The sequence below is a fragment of the Odocoileus virginianus genome, chromosome 10 (genome assembly GCF_023699985.2).
Source record: "Odocoileus virginianus isolate 20LAN1187 ecotype Illinois chromosome 10, Ovbor_1.2, whole genome shotgun sequence".
Taxonomy (NCBI): domain Eukaryota; kingdom Metazoa; phylum Chordata; class Mammalia; order Artiodactyla; family Cervidae; genus Odocoileus; species Odocoileus virginianus.
In genome coordinates this window covers 33,744,549-33,769,064 of record NC_069683.1, presented here as the reverse complement: position 1 = coordinate 33,769,064, position 24,516 = coordinate 33,744,549, and the positions used below count along the sequence as shown (strand labels likewise).

At 37.9% G+C, this 24,516-nt stretch overlaps 1 protein-coding gene across 2 annotated transcripts in view; it reads left to right on the top strand.

Annotated features, from left to right (window-relative positions):
• The window catches only part of SBF2 (SET binding factor 2), a 486,293-nt gene that overhangs the window by 420,368 nt on the left and 41,409 nt on the right, over window positions 1-24,516 (top strand). Inside the window, exons 25-30 of one of the 2 annotated variants that reach the window (XM_070473375.1) lie at window positions 135-280; window positions 2,478-2,676; window positions 9,377-9,573; window positions 11,847-11,987; window positions 12,874-12,969; window positions 22,191-22,375. In XM_070473375.1, the coding sequence (XP_070329476.1) occupies window positions 135-280; window positions 2,478-2,676; window positions 9,377-9,573; window positions 11,847-11,987; window positions 12,874-12,969; window positions 22,191-22,375 (964 nt within the window). The remainder of the gene's footprint in view (window positions 1-134; window positions 281-2,477; window positions 2,677-9,376; window positions 9,574-11,846; window positions 11,988-12,873; window positions 12,970-22,190; window positions 22,376-24,516) is intronic. The other variant, XM_070473374.1, reaches the window with a different exon arrangement.

Below are 24,516 nucleotides of genomic sequence, written 5' to 3'. Positions count from 1 at the left end.
GGCTTAATGAAGGTCTGGACAGTACTACTGGGTGTGGGGGTAGAGAAAAAACAAGTTGAGCAACATGGGTATCAAAAAATGTAAGTGACATTTTCATATTAAATTAACATTCTCTTTGGTTTTATAACTTGTAGCACTTTCTCAAAAACAATTGTGAAAGGTGCTAAAAGGGCAGGCAAAATGACAATTGGGCGGCAGTATTTATTGAAGAGGAGGACAGGGACAATTGTGGAAGAGAGAGTGAACCGTCCTGGATGGAATGAAGAAGATGACATATCTGGTATGTGAGAACTCATTTTTCCTTCGTGAATGAACTTTGTTCTTTCTTCTTATATGAGTAAGAACAAGAGATAAAGACATAGTTGCACTTAAACCTGACTCTCAAAAACCTAGACCACAAAAGATGGGAGGTACTTACCAGCTTCTCAGAACTGGAAAAAAATTTTTTTTGTTTTCCAGTACTCCATTGTGCAGATAAGATTCTGTTAAGTTGTATTCCTCCTCTGGACTTCCCAGGTAGCGCTAACGGTAAAGAACCTACCTGCCAATGCAGGAGACATAAAAGATGAGGGTTCATTCCCTGAGTTGGGAAAATCTCCTGGAGAAGGGCCTGGCAACCCACTCCAGTATTCTTGCCTGGAGAATCCCCATGGACAGGGGCCTGACGGGCTACAGTCCATGGGGTCGCAAAGAGTCAGACACGACTGAAGCAACATAGCACACACACACTCCTCCTCTACTAAATCCATAAAGCTAATTGGCCACTGTTATGTGGGTCTCATTAAAGGGAGGAAGAAAGAAATCCCACTGCACAGGAAATTTAGGTATAAAGTAGTCCCCTGTACTTTATTGTTATGGAATAAGAATAAGAAAATAAGAACATAAATTATTCAAAGTTGAATATTTGGGGTTTTGGTGAGAACATTGTGGGTACTCCTAATCTATATGGGGAATCTAAGATGAAGGCGTTCTTAGATGTTAAGAAAAAATGCTCGCTAAATATTTAAAAGAGCAGAACCTGGGAAGCTGAGATAACTCAGTCAGAAAACCAGTAGCAAAATTTTTCTGTTCCTTAACCCAATGTTAAGTATGCTTATGGAATTAACACTAGAGAGAATCTGATCTGAGAGAGAGGGTGCCGTTGCATCCTTTTCCTTCTCAGACTCTGCGACTAGATCACCAGGGATTATACAACTACTACTTTTACTGCCACTAATAACAACAGAAGAACATTTTAAAGAAAGAAATGTCATCTTTAGAGAGATCATTGGCCAAAGGTCCCATTTTGGTATGTGTATCTACAGGCTTGCCTCCGGGGGCAGTGAAAAGACCATTTATTGGAACCCGGGCTTCTCACAGTCACATGGAAAGCCATACAAAAATTACTGCTACCCATCACTATTGACTTTTCTAATTTAAAGTTTTTATGATTTCACAGAACAAAAACTTGTTCTATGATAATTATTCCACCAAAAGACCAAATTATGTAATACTCTTTGCTCTTCTGAAGATAAGAGGCCAAAACAAATAAAAGTGATACTTAATGATACATTTGCATTGTGAAGTTCACAAACTAAAGCACAAAGGCTTGTATTTATAGGAATAAGCTGGGTTTTTTTTTCCTTTTAATTGAAGAGAGCTATATCATTCCCTTTGACATGAGAACTTTGAGTACATTTCCAAAAACTTTGAAAGGTTAATTTGAATTCTCTCATTGTAAAAATAAGTAGGAAAGTGAATTAGGACAGTTTTTAACATGGAATTTTTTTTTTTTTAGTTAGAACATGCAGTACCAATTAGGAATGTTGTTGTTTTTAATCCTCCCTAAAATACTTGGTTATTGGGTAAACTCTTCCAACATCTAAAATTTTAAAGGCTTCTGTAACCTGTGATTGCAAAATTGAGGGAGTTTCCCATGTACACCACATCCTCTGACAAAATGTAACTTCCATCAAATATAACTTCTTCATATCTAAGAAAGATCCTTTCCCAGTAGTGAACTTCTCCTTAATTAAAAATTTCAATGAAAGTTTATGCTCCTTAAAGTTAGCTGAAACCTGATGAGTTTGTGTAATGATTATGTTAGAGGTGAGTTTTACTAATAGGTTAGTCTCTCACAAAGTATGAGTGTTTACAGAGTCCTAAATAGAAATCACTCCAGGTGGACATTAAAAATCAAGCCTGACTAACAAAGAAAAATATGGGTAATATATTCAAAATTATATTGTTTTTAAAAATTTTAAGTTACTTTCCCTGATGTTGTTAGTTGAGCTCCTAATATTTTATTTCCTGACTATTACAGTTTATGTTTGAGTATAATAATGCCTCATAGAAGTTCCGTGATTCAATTTTTGGCATACATAGCACCTCTAGCCCTCATATAAACCCCTCTTGGTTAAAGATGCTCTTTAGAAGGAAATTTTTAATCCTCTACTTTGAGCTATCTCATTTCATCAAAACCTGTCTCTGCCATCAAGTTTCAGATGATAGTGAACTCCCCACGAGTACCACTCTGAAGGCCTCGGAGAAATCTACAATGGAACAGCTAGTAGAAAAAGCTTGTTTCAGAGACTATCAGCGTTTAGGTTTGGGAACCATAAGTGGCAGCTCTTCTCGCTCTAAACCAGAGTACTTTCGAATTACTGCCTCTAACAGGATGTATTCACTCTGCCGGAGGTAAGTCTGTTAGTCTCTCCAAAAGAGACCTTCCTTTCTTCCATTTGAGTCTTGAATGGGCTATTTTCATCCATAGCCAAGAGAGAAAGAGAGATGCTGGAAAATAGGAGCCGGTGTCCAGGGGTGTGTGTGTTTAAGGGACATTTTTTGTGCAGTGTGTCCAAGTGTCTCACTGACATTCTCAGAAGTATAGCTGTATCACTGAATGTGCCTATGTTAGATCAGAAAGTAGACGGTAAAAGTTTTTGTCCACTTTATGAATTTCCCATATTTGTCTTTCTCTTCCCTTTTGCCCCTCTTCTAGCATGCCTGGGATAGCTTGAAGTAGGAATAGAATTTGCCCAGGCAGAGGAGAGATGAAAATATGCTGTAGGTCAAGGGACTGCAAACTTTTTCCTTAAAGGGCCAGATAGTACATATTTTCAACTTTACACAGCATATGTTCTCTTATTGCCGCTACCCAACTCTGCCACTGAAGCAGCCATAGCCCGTACATAAAGAAATGGGCAAGGCCGGTTTGGGCCCACAGGCCGTAATTTGCTAATCCAGGTGTAGGTCAGGTTTCCTTATGCTATCTAATTAGAATTTTTTCAAGAGATATTACTTAAAGACTGTAAATGAACACATGTTCTTTTTTCTATTATGTCTGCTGCTGTTTTATATGTATCTGTTAAGCCCTATTTCCTGCTTTGTATCTTTTAAAACTACATTTTTACCCTCCACAAGTTTGATCATTTTCAGGTAAGTTCTTTTCTTAGCATGTATAAACTTATGGTTTGATTATTACAATAACACTGTGAAAGTACTTTGTAGCTTTTAAGTCTTGTACATATTTTAGAAAGTTGTCTTAATGTTACTATTAGTTTCAGCCCTACTGTTCTTGAAGAATTGTAGATATCTCATTTTAAATGACAGTTTAAATGTACAAATACAGATGTGAAACTTGAGAAACAAATTGGGAATATAGTTTGACATTTGGGATAAATAAAAATTTCACATTAAGTGCTGAAAGGCTGTGACTTTGTTGAGTATGCAGTAATTTTCCTGATACTCTGTCCTTCTAACTAAATTTCTTTGTAGTTCAGTGTAAGCAAAGGCATAAGGTGTGATGTCCTGCTATTTGGGAAGCTTGTTATCAAAATCTTATCTGACAGTGAGAAAACAGATGTTATTTATCATTTCACTCTGTCAGAAACAAAATAAAATCTTAATAGACCATTTATTCTAATGATTATTATAAGAAAATTACGGTTAGTTATATTAACTAACATAAACCCTTAAGCTATTAGAAGGAAACGGAATAATAAAAAATAATCCAAAAGAAGTCAAGAAAGAGAGAAAAGGAATCATGCAGCAGATGGGACAAATAGAAAGCAAATAATAAGATGGCAAATTTAAATTCATATATATCAGTAATTATGTTACTTATAATATTGATAAATGTTCCAATTAAAAGAGAAAGATAATCAGAATTTTTTAAGCTTTATGCTGCTTTTAAGGGCCATATCTAATATACAAGATTACAAAAAGGTTGAAAGTGAACAGAAAGAATACATCATGCAGAACCAGCTTTTTAAAATAAAGCTATTGTCAATATATAAATATTAAAATATGTTTTAAAGTAAAATTTTACTAGCAATAAAAAAGATGACTCATAATGACAAAAGGTTCATTTCATTCAGAATTCATTATGACCAAGTGTAGTTTATTACAAGAATACTAAACTTGCTTAACAATTGAAAATTAATCAGCACAGTTCACCACATTAAAAGAATTACAAACTATTGTTAAGTTCATTGTATACAGAAAAGCATTTTATAAAGTATAATATATACTTAGGAGTTTTTACAAAAAACCTTAAGCAGATTGGAAATACAGGGAGAGCTTCTTAATTTCCTAAGTGTCTAAAAAATATATCCTGCAGCAAAAATTACTTAATGGTAAAGTATTGAAAACTTGTACTCTGAGATCAGGACCAAAATGCCCAGTATCACCACTTCTAGTCAGTGTTGTACTAGAGGTCTTAGGAAGTACAAAAAGATTAGAAAACTAAATAATAAAAGAAAGATTGAAAGGAAAGGAATAAAACTGCTTTTCACAGATGATCTGATTATACAGATAGAAAATCTGAGGGACTCAACTGATAAACTTGTTATATTAAGAAGCAAATTTGCAAGGTTATTATAAAAAATCAGTCATATATATACACCAAAAACAAATAATTAAAAGATGAAATTTTAAATGATGTTATTTTGATACTATTAGTACTTTTAAAGTAGCACTAAAAAACATTATTAAACACTTGGGACTAAATCTAATAGAAGATGTATAAAATCTCTACATGGTACAGTCAAAACAGTATTAAGGATCGCAAATAAATAGATATTTAATGTTCTTGGACTAGAATATTCAGTACTCTAAAGCTGTGATTTCTCCAGACATTGACCTATAGAGTCAGTACAACCCCAATCAAAATCCCAGCAAAATGTTTGTAGAAATTGAAAAGATGATTCTAAGAGTTACATTAAAATGCAAAAGGCCAGAAGTAGCAGGATCATCTTATAGAATAATATTACAGGATATCAAGACTTTATATAAAGCTACAGTAATTAAGGCAGTATGGAATGTTCACAGGAATAGACAAAGAGACCACTGGAGCAAAATAGGGAATATAGAAGAATCTCAACATATGAGAACACTTGGCTTAAGATAAAGATAACATTTAAAAACAGTAGATAAAAGATATTTTTTCAATATATGGTGCTGGATATCTATACAAGGAAAAAATTAATTTTGACCTCTACCTTACACTGCACAGGCAAAAATCAATTCCCACTGATCTGTAGAGCTACATGATCTACATGAAAAAGGTTAAAATTTTAAATAAAGCTTCTAGAAGATATTTCTTAAGACAGGAAAAACACTATCCATAAAGTATAAAAGATTGATAAATTAAGAAGTTTTATATATCAGAAGACATCATTAGGGGAATAAAAAGGCAATAACCAAAGGCAGAGGATGTCCTCTTTTGTGAAGACATCCTAGTGGGCAATAAATATCTAAAAAGATGCTTATGTCACTCTTGGCATAACTGATGCCATCAGGCCCTAACAGTTTCTCCTGTCTTTTTGCTGACCCTGCCCAACACTATACTATCTAGTGAATCACTTCTCTGTCATCAAGAGCTTTGTAGTCAATAGATATTGTTTAATGCTTATTAGGACCAGGTAGTCTGTATGCTCTATTAGTTCCCAAACAATGATGAAAACCTTCCCTGAAGTATTCCCAGGGCCCTTGAGACTAGTGACCTATTATTCTTAACTTGGGAATGCACATCCTGTTTCCAGGCACCTACCACCATACCCTAGGTTGACTATAAAACTGTCCTGTGGCCCCTCAATGGCTCAGAGTATAGTAGCGAATGTTTCCTGATCATTATCCACTGATAGATCCCACCCTGTGAGTAAGTTAACCCTCTAATGAACTGATCCATTTTATTATTTTATATATATATATATGTAATATTTACTTATGGAGCTGCCTGCCTCATGCTTTACTCTCAAGATGCCTTCTCAATTTGGTAGGCACCTTTAGTTCCCTCCATCTTCCAACAGTGCTTATCTTATTAGTCTTCAGCTAAATACAAATTAAAGTCCCATTGAGACAACTTCATACCTGCAAAAATGGCTAAAATTTAAAAGACCAACAGTACACAATGCTAGTAAAAAATGTTGAGCAAGTAGAACTCTTTATGGCTAGTGTAACTGTAAATTGGTTAAACAACTTTAGAAAGTTCCCTGACAGCATCTACTACGCTCCTAGACATGTACTGAACATGTACACAATCTATTATGTATTTCTTGGAAAGTCTACTCCATCTGGAAAAGCATGTATACTCCCAAAAAACAACTACAAAGATGTTCATGGCAACATGTTTCTTATGTAGTCAAAAACTAGAAAAACTACAAGAATGTTCATGGCAACTTGTTTCTTATATAGTCAAAAACTAGAAACTACTCAAAATCAACAATAAAAGGATTAGATAAATAATACAGTCACATAGTGGGATAATATACAGCAACAGTCCCCTCCCTTTTTGGCAACAGGGACCAGTTTCATGGACCTGCAGGGGGAGGTGGGTGTGGGGGTTTAGGATGGTCCAAGCACATTACATTTATTATGTGCTCTGTTTCTAATCTTATGCCACCTCTGATCTGAGAGGAGGTACTGATCTATGGCCCAGAGGTTGGGGACCCCAGCTCTACAACAACGAAAATGAACAGACTACGGTTGCATGCAATAGCATGGATGGGTCTCATAAACATACTGTTGAGAAAAAGAAGCCAGACACAAAAAAATAAATTCTATTTGTTCCTGTTTTGTTAAATTAAAAAACCAGGCAAAACTCATCCATGTTGTTAGCAGTCACGGATGTTTAGTGATAATCTTTGGAGGAGTAAAAGGGAGAAACACTGTTTGGGAGGTGACATAAGGGGTTTTTTGGATGCTGGTAATGGTCTATTTCTTGACCTAGGTGCTAATGATATGAATTTCTTTTTGTGTTCATTCATGTATGTTTCAGGCCATTTGTATATGTGTTATTCTTTGATTAGAAGTTTCCACCTTCCAGAGTGAGTGAAGGTCGCTCAGTTGTGTCTGACTCTTTGCGACCCCATTGACTACAGTCCATGGAATTCTCCAGGCCAGAATACTGGAGTGGTTAGCTTTTCCCTTCTCCAGGGGATCTTCCCAACCCAGGGATCAAACCCAGGTCTCCCGCATTGCAGGCAGATTCTTTACCAGCTGAGCCACAAGAGAAACCCAAGAATACTGGGGTGGGTAGCCTATCCCTTCTCCAGCAGATCTTTCTGACCCAGGAATCGAACCAGGGTCTCCTGCACTGCAGGTGGATTCTTTTACCAACTGAGCTATGAGGGAAGCCCTAAAAGTTTCCACAGCAGCCCAGTCTACCTCAAGGCTTCCTCTGGTACCCATGGCTGGTGGCTCTAAGTAGTGGTAGTAGAATAGGGTGGGTGGCAGGATAAATGGATATATCTTTCATGCTAAATGACACTGGTCCTGAGAGTAGCCTCTGCTGGCCTTCAGGCTCTACGCTTTTTACCCTAGCACCAGTGGTTATCCAGCCGTCACTCAGGCCCATGCCTGGAACCAGGAAAGTCTTAGATCCTATGTATAGCAGAGCATGGTCTGTGGTGCTAATGCCAAGGAAGGAAGGGACGGGGGAATGGGGTAGAGGAGTGTGTTGGTTCTTTCCCAGTTACTGAAACAGTACCAAAAGCTGTTAAACATTACTCTCTTATCTAATACACAAAATCACTATAGTATCTAGAACCAGAAGGGGCAATAAACAGATACTAAAGTGGAGTTAGAAGAAGAAAGCCTTTGCTGTACATTTGAAACTAACACAAAATTGTAAATCAACTGTACTGCAATTTAAAAAAGAAAAGAAACATAGGACCCTAATAATGGAACTGCTTTTCAAGTCTTTATGAAAGATTATGTCTACAGCTATGACACTTTATCAGTTTGTGGTATTAGAAAAAGACAGCCTGTAAACCTGAAATACGAAAGTGCTAGGCCTTCAGAATGCTTCCAGGGAATCTCTGGGTAGATGAGAGAAGTAAAATTGGCATTCACTAACCACTGAAGGTTATATGACCACATACTGGATTTTCTCTCCCTGCTCTCAGCACTGATTTATAACAAGATAAGGGATTAAAAGTTCTGGAAGTGATTGATTGCACAGTATTGTGACAATGTCAGTGATTTGTGGACTGAAAATGGTTAACATGTTAAGTTTCATGTTAGATACAGTTTACCACAATTCTTAAAAAAAAAAAGCACACACATACAAAAGACATGGGATTAGAGGTTAGGAGATTATTAACATGGAATCTCTTTAATGTTTCTAAATAAACTAAAGAACTGCTTTGAAGGCTGCCTGTCTTCTTGTACTTATCTATAAAAACAAGATAAATAAGTTTTTATCTATCTTGTCTGTTTTTAATTTTCCCAACATCATATCCTGTAACTTTATGAGCTAATCTTTTTTTTAAATTATCAACATGTAGTGTTAATAAAATATTTACACTCACTTGACATTTGAACATATTGTTTTCATACCAAAAGTCATTTGGTTTTGGTTTTTAATCCTTTCACCATCTCTGGCATTCTGAATGTTAGTGTACTTTATCCTCTGTTGTATTTTCAGTAATCCAAGGAGTTGACAGTTTGATTTGTCATTCTCATAAAGTTGACATTAATACATTAATCTTGCAATCTTTATTCAAGTTGTATATAAGGCAAGGGAAATCTTGTTTAATGGAGGCCTTTTTAATAATTCTGTATGACATTTTTAATTTTTACACTTAACGTTACTCAGCAAAAGTTTGCAGTATCACTGAAGAAGGCTTAGTTAAAAAAAAAAAGATTAGTAGATGAGTTAGTTGTTTTCACTGTCTAGGCCTTTTCTTCTCAACCTCTAAAGAACTGAATTGTTTCATGTTTGAAATATATGTCTTATCTCTCCACCAGTGTTTCTGAGCCTTAGAAAATTACTGTGAACTTATAAAATTCATATTCTTGTATTCTTTCTCTCCCCATTTCTTTTTTCTTCTCCTCCCCCCACCCTGCCTTACCCACCCAAATCATTCTGTTTCTCCTTTCCATCTCCCTGAAGCTATCCTGGCCTTTTAGTTGTACCTCAAGCTGTACAGGACAATAGTTTACCAAGAGTAGCCCGCTGCTATCGACATAATCGCCTGCCTGTTGTATGTTGGAGAAACTCAAGAAGCAGTACCCTGCTCCTCCGATCTGGAGGATTCCATGGGAAGGGAGTGGTTGGCCTTTTCAAGTCTCAGAACTCCCCTCAGGCAGGTAAGCAACTCTCTACAGCACTATTCTGATCCTTCCACTTCTGGGTGTTCTAAAAATAAAGGAAGTAAACTCCAGGAATGCTAGTTGTACCCTTCCCATCAAGCTTCTCACACGTGGACTTTTCCAGTGTGTTGTGTACAGTCTGTACAGTTTAAGAACAGAGGTTGACAGTGTGGGGTTCTGCCTTGAGTTTGACATCTTGCTTAATATGTCTGTCTATATTTGAATTTTAATAGAAATTAACATAGTAAAGTCTTTGGTTCTAGGCTGTTTTCATTTCAGCAAACCAGAGTATCCACAAATAGAAACAGATAATAATAATTGTTTTCTTTTGTGGGGGGAAGCATTCAGATATATTTAATAGCTTCAGAAGTAAATAGGTTTCTGTCCTATGTGATATAAGACATCCTATCTCATTCCTACATGTCACATGCACACACACACACACACACACATAAAAGTCAGCAACCTACTGACCAAAATCCTGGCTTTGGAGCACTCAAACGGAAAGGTTTTTAGGAAGCTAGGGACTGGTCAACGTAAGAAAAAGCGTACCCTAAGTGCGGTGCCCTTTCTCTGAGGACACTTCTGAGCACTGCGTTTGAGGTCTGAGGTCAGTCAGGAGCGATATTTTGCTAACCTTTCTCATAACCTCTAGCTTAAAACAGATGCTCAAAAAATTTAACCAAGGACCTCTCAGATACCAGATTCGATTTAGGAATGACTTCCCTCTTTGGAAATGAGCAAACTCAAGTTCAGTGGTTCAGTAGGTTGAACCATATGTTTTCTTTATTCTCATCCATTCCTTCCTGAAAGTTCAAAGTTGGCCAGCATGTCTTTGATCATTCAGCTGACTGAGGACATTATACACATGGTGCTATATTGTTGGCTTCCGTTATGACTCAGACAGTGAAAAATCAGCCTGCAATGCAAGAGGCTGAGGTTTGATCCCTGGGTCGTGAAGATCCCCTGGAGAAGGGAATGGCAACCCACTCCAATATTCTTGCCTGGAGAATCCCATGGACAGAGGAGCCTGGTGGGCTATATTGTTATTGTTACTCCATTTGGCATGGAGTCTCAACATATGTATATTGAAGGCAGTTGGCTTTTAACTTTTTCTGCCCTAAGGAATCTTCTCAAGCCACATAATGGAGGTGATAGAACATAGCATATGTAGATTACATAAAGTGAGTGAATAATCTCAGGAGCGTTATTATGAGCATATCACTGAGCTTTTAGTTGGAAAACTTGAAATTGTCTTATTCCACTCATTTTTGATTTTTCAGTCTAATATAAATTTATTGTTTTTCGTAGTTTGTGAACTCACGCATTTGCTCACATTATAGCACCTTTGAAATGGGAATGTGGCTCACAGTTCATGTGATCAGAAGGAACTGTGTCTTGGCTTAAATGGCAGTTATTTAATTCTCATTAAATAAAATAGTAGTGCCTCTTATAATTAATGGCATTTTAGAATTTATAAAACACGATGGCACTTTAAAGTTGATAAAATATAAGATAGTAATGCTAATTATTTATTTCCTAGTCATGTTGTAAGAAAATTTGTTATTATCTGTTGTTCTAGTCAGTCCCCTCCCAATACCACTTTAGAGTACCTGGGCCATTTTCTGCGATTCTGTTTTATTCCATGCAAGCTAGGCTCAGACTCGCTCCAACCAGAATTACTCTCACTGTTTTTTCCATCTGTGCATACTTTGTGATCCTGTTTTAGAAGGACTAGGGAATTGAGCAGTAGCTGCTCCTATGTCCTCCTCTTCCTGCACTCTTCCCACAACAACCCACTACAAGTTCATGTTCCCTGTTAGGCCAATGTGACAGAACTGGAATGCAGTTACTGGTATTGGGAAGTCTCACTTCTGCTCATTCTGGGATGCTGAGGGAACCCACTCCATCCTCTGCTCCCCAACAGAAGCATGGGTCATCAAGGAAGTGTTGTCTTTTGTAAATCTTCATTTTGAGTTGGTTGGATAGTGAAAAACTATACCTGTACTTTGGAGGACAACTGTGTGCTGGCTTTTCAGGCCTGGGCTCTTTCAGGGAGGATGATGAGGCAATCTGGAAGTAGATTTTGGTAAAACCATTATCATCGGAGGATTAGCCATTTAAGTTTGGAGTTTTAAGTGGGGCTGGTTTCTATATTTGGGTGTGGTTAACTGGAAGACCATATATAGAAGGAATAAGCATGTGTATATAGAGAGAGCCTGTTTTATTAATATAGAAATGGTTTTACTTAATATCTTTTCCTTTTATAGCTCCTACCTCCTCTTTAGAATCTTCCAGTAGCATAGAACAAGAGAAGTACTTGCAAGCATTACTGAGTGCAGTTTCTGTCCATCAGAAACTCAGTGGCAATAACCCTCTTACTGTCAGGCCAACACTTGCTCTGTCTCCAGGTAAGATTTGACATAATGCGTTTCTTTTTGACAAGTGTGAATGGTCACATTCATTCCTCGGTTAGCCTCTTTAGTTATTCGCATTGTTCCGTCAACACGACCCCTTAATGTTGTACCTTATGGTGCTGTAACTTCAGCTTTTATCAGGGTGCCACTCTAAATTTCTAGTAAATAGTAACCAAATTTAGAGATTCAGTTAGTTCCTTTTAAAAAGAGTAGTAGGAGAGGTGGTAGGAAATACATAGTGATGTGAGGTTTTTTTTTTCCCTGAAATCTGTTTTACACGAAGTTTAAAATATCAGTATTAGAGTTGAATATGTAAGTTGAACATGTTTATTGAATGTATATTTATTAAAATCATCATGTATAAGTTTGAAATTCCTGAAATTTCTGTGGCCTTTTATGATTTGCAGTACAGTTTGTTTTCACTAGATTTGGATGAAGCCATTAAGACTTGTACTAATATTCTGTTTCAGTTATCATGTGATGGAACCCCAAAGGGTTCATGTAGAGGTAACCCTAATGTGTTAGATACAGGAGCATGTGACTTGAGAAGTTGGTCTCCTTGGCTTAATCAGCTATTTGAATTAGCTCAACATAAGCAGAAAGTGGCTTTTCTTGTAAAGTAACACCATGCATGCCTTGCTTCATTTATCATTCAGTTCTCTGATTGCACTTGCCAAACCTAACTCTATAATCTTGCAGATGTGTGTATCTCTGAGGAAATAGTAACAGTGCCTTGTTATCTCTATTAAAGCTTTGGGTACTTAAAAAGTACAATGTTTGGCAGCAATTAGACATGCTACACATGAAGATAACTTTTTGTCATTTGAGTAATGTTAACCCCAACGACATGGTTTTTGTTCTTCTTTTTGGCTGACTTTAGGGACTGAAAGGAGGACTTCAAGAATGTCCACTGTGCTTAAGCAGGTAGTGCCAGGACATTTGGATGTAAACCCATCCAATAGCTTTGCTCGAGGAGGTTAGTAAGACTGGTTTTATAACTGAGCCCTGATACAACCTTAAAAGCAGAAAATTTTTTTCTAGATAGTGATACTTTAAATCAACTAATGATGATTAAATTTATTTTTAATCACCCCTTTTGAAATGAATGATCAAATGTATTACTAGCATGGTGACAGATGAGTTTAGCCTCATGGAACAAGAGGTATAATAATTGCTGAAATCTTACATACTGATGAGTTTGGGAGCACTGGATGGGGAGGGGAGCGGAGCATGTCTAAATGGTGACTCAGCCCTGGCAGCATTCCACGATGCTTCAAGTATGCAGGGTAGAAAGGCTGAGCACAGAAGCATAAACAGCTAGGGAGATGTGAGCCCAGACTCAAAGGCTGTGCCTCCAATGCCTGTTATTTTTACTCTTGTTCTCTGAAGTGCTAGTTTGAGGAATAAGAGACAATAGTTTAGAATCAACATAAAGACTCTATTTTACAAAATTCACTTGTTTCCCTTTTGAAAACCAAGATTATTATGCACATCTCCTGACAATCATACTGATTCTTTAGATACTTTTTTTTCCTTCTTCATCAAAACTTTCTGTGATTGCATAGTTTCCTAAGAGCTTTCACCCTTCAGTTATCTTCCTAATCAAGCCTTAACATCATTGTAGTAGTTTGTTCAGGCTACTGTAACAAAATGCCACACACTGGGTGGCTTCAACAACTATTGTCTGAAAGCTAGACGTTCAGAGTCAGGATGTTATCAGGGTTGTCTTCTTCTGAGGGCCATGAGGAATAATCTGTTCTGTGCCTTTCCCCTAGCTTCTGATGGTTTGCTGGCAATTTTTGGCATCCCTTAGCTTGTAGAAGCATCAGCCATATCTCTGCCTTCATCTTTACATGACATCCCTGTGCGCCTGTCTCCAAATTTCCCCTTTTATAAGGACACCAATCACACTGAATTAGGGGCCCACCCCACCAAAGTGTGACCTCATCTTAACTAATTACGTCTGCAGTGACCCTATTTCTGAATGAGGTCACATTTTCTGAGGTGCTAGGGGTTAGGATGACAACAGAAGAATTTTGATGGGGTGGGAGGCACACAGTTTGACCTGTAACAATTATATGTAGTTTTTTCCTGAACTCTTAAAATACTTGTTGTTTTAAAGTTTAAGATACTATCTTCAGTATTCTCATCATTTCTTTCTTGGTGAGTTTGAACTAAAAGATAGTACAGTGTATTTCTCCTAAGGTTTCTGGTATTTCTGTTGCCAGGAACTGCTGTCAGGATTTGGTTCGAAGCTGCAGTTCTCTTATTTCTTTATTTGCCATCTGAAAGCTTATATTAGCAGGCATGTCAGCACCTTTTCTCTTTAACTTTTAGTAGAATGCAACTTCTTGCGTCTTATCTAGTTGAAACCCTCCCATCCCCACCCTACTCTTGATTTTTGTCTTTGTAAACTTCATCAACAGCACATTATCTATTCCTCCACTTGGCCAGGTGACCTGTAATATAAATTTTAAGTATAAAACTGTCTCTGTTTCTGTGTTGGTACCTAATCAAGGATGTTCACCAATATGTTTCAACTACAGTATCTTTCCTTTTTTTATATTGGCCTTAGACTCATGGCTTTTTTTATGCAAGGGAATCCCCACTAGTGGTTACATTCTAATCATGGGTCCTTTCTTTGCTATTCTCAAATGTACCTGGAAAGCTGTATTTACATCTTAGGGTTAAACTCTATTTGTTTGTGACTCTTTCTATGCATAATGGGGCCTTAATTATTATGATCCCCTTCCCAAATATTTTCTCCTAAAAATTACTGTAAACTTGATGTGTTTCCTTATGACAGATTTTTTGCTCCTAACCATGTCCATCTTTTAATTCTTCTTTCCCAAAGCCTCCACATCTCCCAAGGTCCCAGTGATTAACTGGAAGATGAAATGTGGCCACTTCCTGACACCTTAAACTTCTGTGTCCCTCAAGCTGCTTTCCTTTGCGTTTTCTGATAGCATCATCCGTCCTCATATGGAGCAGCAGGAATGGACTGGGACAAGCTTGGGAAATCTCAGATTTCCTGTTAACATGAACATGGCAGGCAGACTCACACTCAGGTTGGCCAGGGCATGACTACATGTAGACACTTGCATGCCTTGCCATTAGTTCATTTCCTTGTTCCCATCCTCAAGTATAGAGTCTTCATTTTTCAGAGAGCTAGGTACCACTTCACCAGCAGTTCCTTATTTACCCTATGTGAAAAGAACCTCCTATCTTGAAATCTCCCTACCAACCTTCTCCTTTTTTCTATTCTATTTTCACTGTTTTTCCATTCCTTTTTCATTGTCATAGAATCTTAGTTCCTGGTTTCCTTTTTATGCTCTCTCCACTGTGCCTGTTACCTACCCTGATGAATGAGGGTTTAGACTGACCTCCACCTTCTCCTTCACCCTTTTGCAGTCAGGGTGGTCACTTAGCATTGAGCATGCATGTTGAAGAGTTCCCAAGATGGGAGAAGCAACCTTTTGATGCAAAAACCAGTTAAGAAAAAATGAAGATGTGAATAGATAACCTTGCTTTTCATTTAAAATGACAGTAGGTTTTGTGCCCTATGAGCAAAATGCAGATATTTGCAACTTAGATAAATTATCTTGTGTAGAAAAATGCCATGAGAAAATCTGCCTCTTAAACATAAAAATGAAATCAGTTCAGTTCAGTCGCTCAGTTGTGTCCGACTCTTTGCGACCCCATGAATCGCAGCACACCAGGCCTCCCTGTCCATCACCAACTCCTGGAGTTTACTCAAACTCATGCCCATCAAGTCGGTGATGCCATCCAGCCATCTCATCCTCTGTCATCCCCTTCTCCTCCTGCCCCCAATCCCTCCCAGCATCAGGGTCTTTTCCAATGAGTCAACTCTTCGCATGAGGTGGCCAAAGTATTGGAGTTTCAGCTTCAGCATCAGTCCTTCCAATGAACACCCAGGACTGATCTCCTTTAGGATGGATCTCCTTGCAGTCCAAGGGACTCTCAAGAGCCTCTTCTCCAACACCACAGTTCAAAAGCATCAATTTTTCAGCGTTCAGCTTTCTTCACAGTCCAACTCTCACATCCATACATGACCACTGGAAAAACCATAACCTTGACCAGATGGACCTTTGTTGGCAAAGTAATGTCTCTGCTTTTTAATATGCTATCTAGGTTGGTCATAACTTTCCTTCCAAGGAGTAAGCGTCTTTTAATTTCATGGCTGCAGTCACCATCCGCAGTGATTTTGGAGCCCAAAAAAATAAAGTCTGACACTGTTTCCACTGTCTCCCCATCTATTTCCCATGAGGTGATGGGACCAGATGCCATGATCTCAGGACCCACAGTAGTGTCTAACTCAATGAAACTAAGCCATGCCGTGTGGGGCCACCCAAGACAGTCGGGTCATGGTGGAGAGATCTGACAGATTGTGATCTACTGGAGAAGGGAATGGCAAAACACTTAAGTATTCTTGCCTTGAGAACCCCATGAACAGTATGAGAAGGCAAAATGATAGGATACTGAAAGAAGAACTCCCCAAGTTGGTAGGTGCCCAATATGCTACTGGAGATCAGTGGAGAAATAACTCCAGAAAGAATGAAGGGATGGAGCCAAAGCAAAAACAATACCCAGTTGTGGATGGGACTGGTGATAGAAGCAAGGTCTGATGCTGTAAAGAGCAATATCACATAGGAACCTGGAATGTTAGGTCCATGAATCAAGGCAAATTGGAAGTGGTCAAACAGGAGATGGCAAGAGTGAATGTTGACATTCTAGGAATCAGTGAACTAAAATGGACTGGAATGGGTGAATTTAACTCAGATGACCAATATATCTACTACTGTGGGCAGGAATCCCTCAGAAGAAATGGAGTAGCCCTCATGGTCAACAAAAGAGTCTGAAATGCAGTACTTAGATGCAATCTCAAGAACGACAGAATGATCTCTGTTCCTTTCCAAGGCAAACCATTCAATATCACGGTAATCCAAGCCTATGCCCCAACTAGTAATGCTGAAGAAGCTGAAGTTGAACGGTTCTATGAAGACCTACAAGACCTTTTAGAATTAACACCCAAAAAAGATGTCCTTTTCATTATAGGGGACTGGAATGCAAAAGTAGGAAGTCAAGAAACACCTGGCGTAACAGGCAAATTTGGCCTTGGAGTACGGAATGAAGCAGGGCAAAGGCTAATAGAATTTTGCCAAGAGATCGCACTGGTCATAGCAAACACCCTCTTCCAACAACACAAGAGAAGACTCTACACATGGACATCACCAGATGGTCAACACCGAAATCAGATTATGTTCTTTGCAACCAAAGATGGAGAAGCTCTATACAGTCAGCAAAAACAAGACCAGGAGCTGACTGTGGCTCAGATCATGAACTCCTTACTGCCAAATTCAGACTGAAACTGAAGAAAGTAGGGAAAACCACTAGACCATTCAGGTATGACCTAAATCAAATCCCTTATGACTATACAGTGGAAGTGAGAAATAAATTTAAGGGACTAGATCTGATAGGCAGAGAGCCTGATGAACTATGGATGAAGGTTCGTGACATTGTACAGGAGACAGGGATAAAGACCATCCCCATGGAAAAGAAAAATGAAATAGCTGGGTATATTTCAGAAGTAGCCACATGGAGGAAAATTTTTAAATTTTTCCTCCTTTACATTTCCACAGCCTTTAAGTTCCTCAGCAGTGTTATTTTATCCTTGAAATAACGTTCAGGACAGGTGTTTCAAGAGACTTTGAGAAATGACATGACCTAGCCAAGATCACTTAGCAAATAAGAGCAGAACTGGGACTAGGATTAGTTCAGTCCATTTCAGTGCAGCATTCCCTGAATATAACTTACACCTCATGCGTTTTGCTAGGCATAAGGTTACATTGGTAAATATAGTACGCTGTCCCCACATCCAACCCTAGCATCTCTTCTCCTTCTTTCCTTGTTTTGTTCGGAACAGAGTAGAGAGAATAATACCATTGCTCAGGAACTCTCACGCTCTGAACAACACTGCATTCCCATGGGTGGGATGAACTAGACCACTTCTTCCCTGAAGCAACCTCTATCCAGACCCTCCTTGACAGATCCAGGGCCACATGGTTGCTTAGGTAACAAGACACTAAGAGTTTGGTTCAGTTACATTCAGGTTCAAACTGCGGTCCTACCACTTAATGTATGATAGTGAGCAACTTAGGAAACCTCTTCATTTTCAGTGTCCTTATCTGTAAAATGGAGATAATAGTAATTTAGCTTTCAAGTGGTTATAATGAATGAATGAAATACATGTAAAGCACTTAACTTAGTAACTGGCTCATTATTAATAGGAGCTCAGTGAATGTCAGTTCCATTATTATTATTGAAGTTATTGTCATTATCGTTTCTTAATATTCTACTGAAATGGGAGGGAAGTCTATATTTGAATGTAAATTGCCTTCAGTCGGGTTGCTCCTCACTGGCAAAAGGCAAGCAGATAAAGGAAATGTGCCCCAAAAAAAAAAAAAGGAAATGTGCCTTAGGCCTAGACCAATAACTTTCAGGTTTTTTTTATCACGGCTTATGGATGTAAAATGTTATTTCTTACTGTATGTATACATATACATTTGTATATGTATGCAAAATGTATATAAACTATAAGAAAGTTTCACAAAATAATATTCATCTATATACCACAAGCAGTGCACATACTTTTTTTCCATTCTAATCTGTTTCACTTCTTTAAAAATAGTTTGACCTTCTAAAATCATTTCACAAACCACTAAGGAGGACTCTTCAGTTTGGAAACACACACCTCCAGGTTGGTGTTAACATGCTCAGGACATGTATTTGACACCTGAGAATCACTTAGGAAAATAAGTAGACCTCACCACCAGTACCTAGTGTCATACCTTTGGGTAACATGATTGCCAGATTGGAATTACAGTTGTTTAAGTCTTGTGTTGGCCCTATATCAGTACGGGCTGTTTTCTCATTGCTGATTTTCTGCTTGGTGATAAATACTTGGCAGTTTTTCGTTAATGAGGCTCTGTTTGAGAAAGTACTTAATTATTTTAAAGTGTAATATCCCTTTTATTCTTTCAGGGCAAATAACTGAGTTCAGGATATAGTAGAGAACCACAACAGCTCACATGTATCAATTTTCAAAAAAAACACAATCAACAAATGTTTGCAGTACCTACATTTCAGGCTCTTAGCATGGAGATAAGACTATTTGTGAGGAATTCCCTGACAGTCCAGTGGCTAGGGCTCTGTGCTTTCACTGCTGAGAGCCCAGGTTCAATCCCTGATTGGGGACCTAAGATTCCACAAGACGCATGGCACAGCCAGCAACAACAAAGATGAAATGTGATTAGGTCTCTGCCCTTTGGAACACACAATCAAGTAGAATAAGATGTGCAAATAATCACAATGTGCTATGGGATCAGAGTTCAAATAGAGCTCTCTATAACTCTAGGGACAGTCAGGAATGCTTTTCAGAGTTTACGTTGTTCCTGGATCTTAAGGAATAAGGAGTTTGTCAGGTAAAGAAATGGGAGAGGTCATTCTAGGCTGAGGGACTAGCATAAGAAAATGATATATTAAGAGAACAATCTCTCAAAATCAGGGAACGAGCTACTCAGACGTCACTGTAAGGAAGCACTGACTGATCTGTATTTCAGTACGAAAGCTCAGAACCTTGACAGAAAGGAGACTAGTAGGCTCGCACGTGGGAGGCCTGTGCCTCTTCCAGGTCTTTATTCTGTCTTGTAGCAGCATTTTCTGTGTACCATCAGCCAGCACCTCTGCAGCCCTGAGCTTTCTGACTTCTTTTGGCTACTGAAACCCTTCATTTCCTGTTTCCACAGGAGTGAGGCAGAAATGAAAGATCGTGTCCGAGGATTTTTCTTTTATCAAATTATGTCATATTTTATGCAGTTTTGAAATAGATAGCTTAACTATCCTGCCATTAATGTTTTCAATCTTTAGTAAGTACAGAATCGTTTTCCTTAAGTGACTTGAGCAGTTCTTTTGCTCAGAAAAGAATATAACTGTGACTTACTTCTCACCATGTTTGTTATTACCAGGTAAAGTTTGCCACAGTCACGAAGCACTTTGTCAGAAAAAAAAAATTACTCAAATTACAAAAGTATTATCTTTGATACTACCTATCATTTTGGCGCAAGTAGGGATTTTAGGAGAAGTCATTTCGTCAGCCATCACAAGCTATATTTTTTGTGGCATTGGGTATTGTCACAGGATCATAAATTTTTGCTGTAGATAACTATCGGCTTACGGAAAATAAATGGAATTTCCAAGTGAAAAGAGAAAAAAGAAGATAGTGTGGCAATGCTTACTGCTCTACTGCAAAAACATGCCCTTTGTTATTCCAAATGGTTGGTAGAGCTTCACTCCTGATAATGATGACCTTGCTCAAAGAATAAAACATGTTATATAGCAAATCGTATTTGCGAATCAGTCAGCCTCATTAAGTACCAGGACCAATGTATTCCTAACATTCACCCCCTCCCCAAATTCCTTAATTTTATTATAAAAATTTGTTTCTCACCAAATGACAACCTCTAAAAGCTTATTCCATTTGGTATAATTTTGTAGTGGCACTCTTTGCTGTGCTGTCCATTTCATTGTGCTTATAATATTTATAAACAAGTGCTGAAATTTCATTTAACAGACACTCAGTTCATCTTTTTGTGTGATTGTTTATTTGTTAATCAAATCTTCCGCTTTTATTATATTTACATTTTCCCTATTGTTAATTTAATTTTTAAAATTAACCTGTTCTTCTCTTATGCAATTTGCTCTGATGTTTGCTGCTATGTACATTTCATTCCTCCTTCCTTCTTTAATATTACCTACCAGTGCATGGGTACAGAGATAAATGTTTTACTCAGCCCAATCCCAAATCTTCAGCTAAGGGAAGAGTCCATAATCAAGGTACTGTATTATTTATCCTAATGTATCACTGTTTTTAACCATCTTCATATGAAGGCATATGTTACAAGTGAATTTTTTCACATTTGTTTGTCAAATCATTTTCTTTATTCTCATACACATTCTGAATTTCCTCTGTGACTTCATTTACCAAAAAATTAACACTTGCCATAGTATCTAAGAAAATTCATAGGTTATAATAGATTCATCCATGTTAAACAGAAATTGCAAAACCTTTTCTTGAGAACTGGTCTTCTGACCCTATAGATGCTTATAAAGAGAGAAGCAGATGTGACATTATCATGGTGACTTCTGGTCACCTAGAAACATAGCTTGATTTAATATTTGTCAAAGATTAAAGCTTCTCAAAGAGCTGAAGAAGGCACTTTAGGGAAGCAGTAGCAGTGTTATGTACCCCTGTGACTCCATCACCAGCCTGACACCACAGTCTATGGGCATTTCTAAGGACCTCTGTCAAATTCGAGATGTATTATATGCCTTTGTGTTTAAATATTTAATATTTGATGGTCTAACTTGCATATAAAATGCTTGATTTTTCTAATTAATATAATTAAGGTCAACTTATGAGATTCTTCCTAGTAGCTTAGCTTCGTCTTTCCCTTAGAAGACATCTGCTTCTGACTGTCCCTCTTAAATAAAGCCTCCTAAGAGTGAAATGTGCATTACTAAATTTATAACTTTTCATTGTTTTTCCTGGATACTGGGGGGGAAAAGATAAAAATATAATCTTTACTGACTTAAAATTACATCATTTTGGCATAATGTGCAAATATTAATTCTAAATCCAGCCTCAAATTTTAGTGGGTTTAGTAAAGTTCTGATTTATTTCTTAATGTGGATTTCTTATTGAACTGACTAAAGCAGAAGAATGTTCCTTACTTCTTTCTTGAACCCATGAGGAATTTACTCCCATGTTCTCTTTCCTAGGCTTCATTATTGCCTCCTGCCCACATTTTTTTCTTTCCTAGTGTCAGTGTACTCTATTTGTGATCTCAGTGTGTGTTTATAAATACTGAATTTACATCAGTATGCAAAAATAGAATTGACTTGGGTGATTTCTTAGGTTCCTGTGAGCCAAATGATTTTTGAAATGCTATGCTGAATAATGCTTATATGATGCAGATGACCAATATGATAAGTGATTACTTAGATGAATTAATTTGCTATTACCTCTAAAACCATACCCGCAGAGCATGCATCTTTTTTCCTATCCAGTGGCATTCTCACATCAGATTATCTCACTCAACTGTTTTGACTTTTGTGAAGGTGTTTGGGCAAGTCTTCGCTCTAGCACTCGCCTGATCAGCTCTCCAACATCCTTCATTGATGTTGGCGCCCGGCTGGCAGGCAAGGATCACTCCACCTCCTTCAGTAACAGCACTTACCTGCAAAACCAGCTCTTGAAACGTCAAGCAGCCCTTTATATATTTGGTGAGAAGTCACAGCTAAGGGTAAGATTTCTTTTTCTCACTTAGAAACTTCATGGATACAGGAAGACAGCTTCTAAAACTTATTTCATAAACCAATTTTCCTAGAATTTTTTTTCTTTTTTTTGCAGCTTGGATTCTTAACCTGGAGTTAATAATCAATCTCAAAAAAATTAGCTCATGAATATGTTTGCATATGTATGTCTACCTGTACTCATGTAGAAGGAGATATGTATGCATACACACACATGCATATTTATTACCCATGAAAAAGTGCTTATTCATAATCATTTTCTTTTTTCTTTTATTGAAGTATAGTTGATTACAATGTTTAATTCCTATTTTACAGCAAAGCAATTTGATTACACATGATGTGTACATTCTTTTTTTAATATTCTTTTCCATTATGGTTTATTATAGGATACTTTTTTTAATTGGAGGATAATTGCTTGAGGCTTCCCTGGTAGCTCAGATGGTAAAGAATCCACCTGCAGTGCAGGAGAGTCAGTTCGATCCCTAGGTTGGGAGGATCCCCTGGAGGGCATGGCAACCCACTCCAGTATTCTTGCCTGGAAGAAGCCCCGTGGACAGAGGAGCCTGGCGGGCTACAGTCTGTAGGGTCACAGAGAGTCGGACATGACTGAGCCACTAAGCTCAGTGCACACATGTATACAGTCTGTTTTTAATATTCTTTTCCATTGTGGTTTATCATAGGATATTTTTAATTGGAGGATAATTGCTTTACAATGTTGAGTTAGTTTCTGCTGCACAACACCATGAATCAGATACAAGTATGTATGTATTCTTTCCCTCTTGAGCCTCCCTCCACCACTCTAGGTCATCACAGAGCACCATGCTGATTTCCCCATTATATACAGCTTCACACTAGCTCTCTATTTTTTACATGGTAGTGTATATATGTCAACCCTACTGTCTCAATTCACCCTGCCTTCTCCTTCCCCCACTGTGTCCACAAGTCCATTCTCTGTGTCTCTATTCCTGTCCTGCAAATAGGTTCATCAGAAACATTTTCTAGATTGATATATATGCATTAATAGACAATATTTTTCTCTTTCTGACTTACTTTGCTCTGTCTGACAGATTCTAGGTTCATCCACATCACTACAAAATGACCCAATTTTGTTCCTTTTAGTGGCTGAGTAATATTCCATTGTTAATGGGTAAAGAAGTTATGGTACATAATCATAAAATCAGCATAAACATCAAGACTATTAGGGAGTATATATTTAAAAGAAAGAAGGCTATTCAAGCTGTGGTTTTCCACTCTCTCAGTTCAGCTTCCAGAATCTGTGCCCATGGCAAAACAGATGTTTCTTTTCTTCATAAACCTCTTGATAAAGCTGTAGGAAGGAAGAAGAGTAGAAAAAGGAGTATGGCACTGCATATGAAGCAAGGGAAGGCCAAGATTGTACTTCTTAGGTTACAGAGACACATGTCCTCTAAGACATGTCAGCAAATGTAAAATATTAATTAGCTGATAATCAACTTTATTCTTACTTTTCAATTATTATGCTGAAGAGCTTCACTGTGCTCAAGTCCTCTAAATTGTAAAGACAGTCTCTATCTCCAAAAGCAACATTAATTCTTCTGGATTTAATGTTTGGCAATTCACACATTACAAAATAAATTTCATCATTACAGACAGGTATGTGGGAAATAAAAAGTATTTGTTAATTAAGAAATCCTCTCAAGTTTAGTCCAGGGATGCAGTGAGCACTGGACAATCTAGGCAGACCTTCATTTGAACTGAAGAATGGAGGCTGCAAGCAGGATCCCTCAGGCTTGGTCCAAAGGATGCCAGAGCCTGAGTCAGCTCTTCTGTGGCAACCTAGCTTTGCTGGCACTTCTCCAGCTGCCTGGACTGCTGTAGTGACTTAGTCTCCAGGCTTTAGGGTAGAATGAAACCACTGGGTAATGCTCAGTTTTTAAATATGCACGTGTGTCTTCTGATACAGCAGGTAATCTTATGTCCAGAAAATAATTGGGACACTTTTCAACAGTAGCCCAGGGAGGCCTGCACAGCCTCCTTGGCACCAGTGTCTTTCCCAGAACACAGACTTTTCACACTTAAGCACACCACTTATTTATGATCTGAGTCACTCCCCAAGGTTTGGGGATGATGAATGCTCATCTCTGCCATTCCC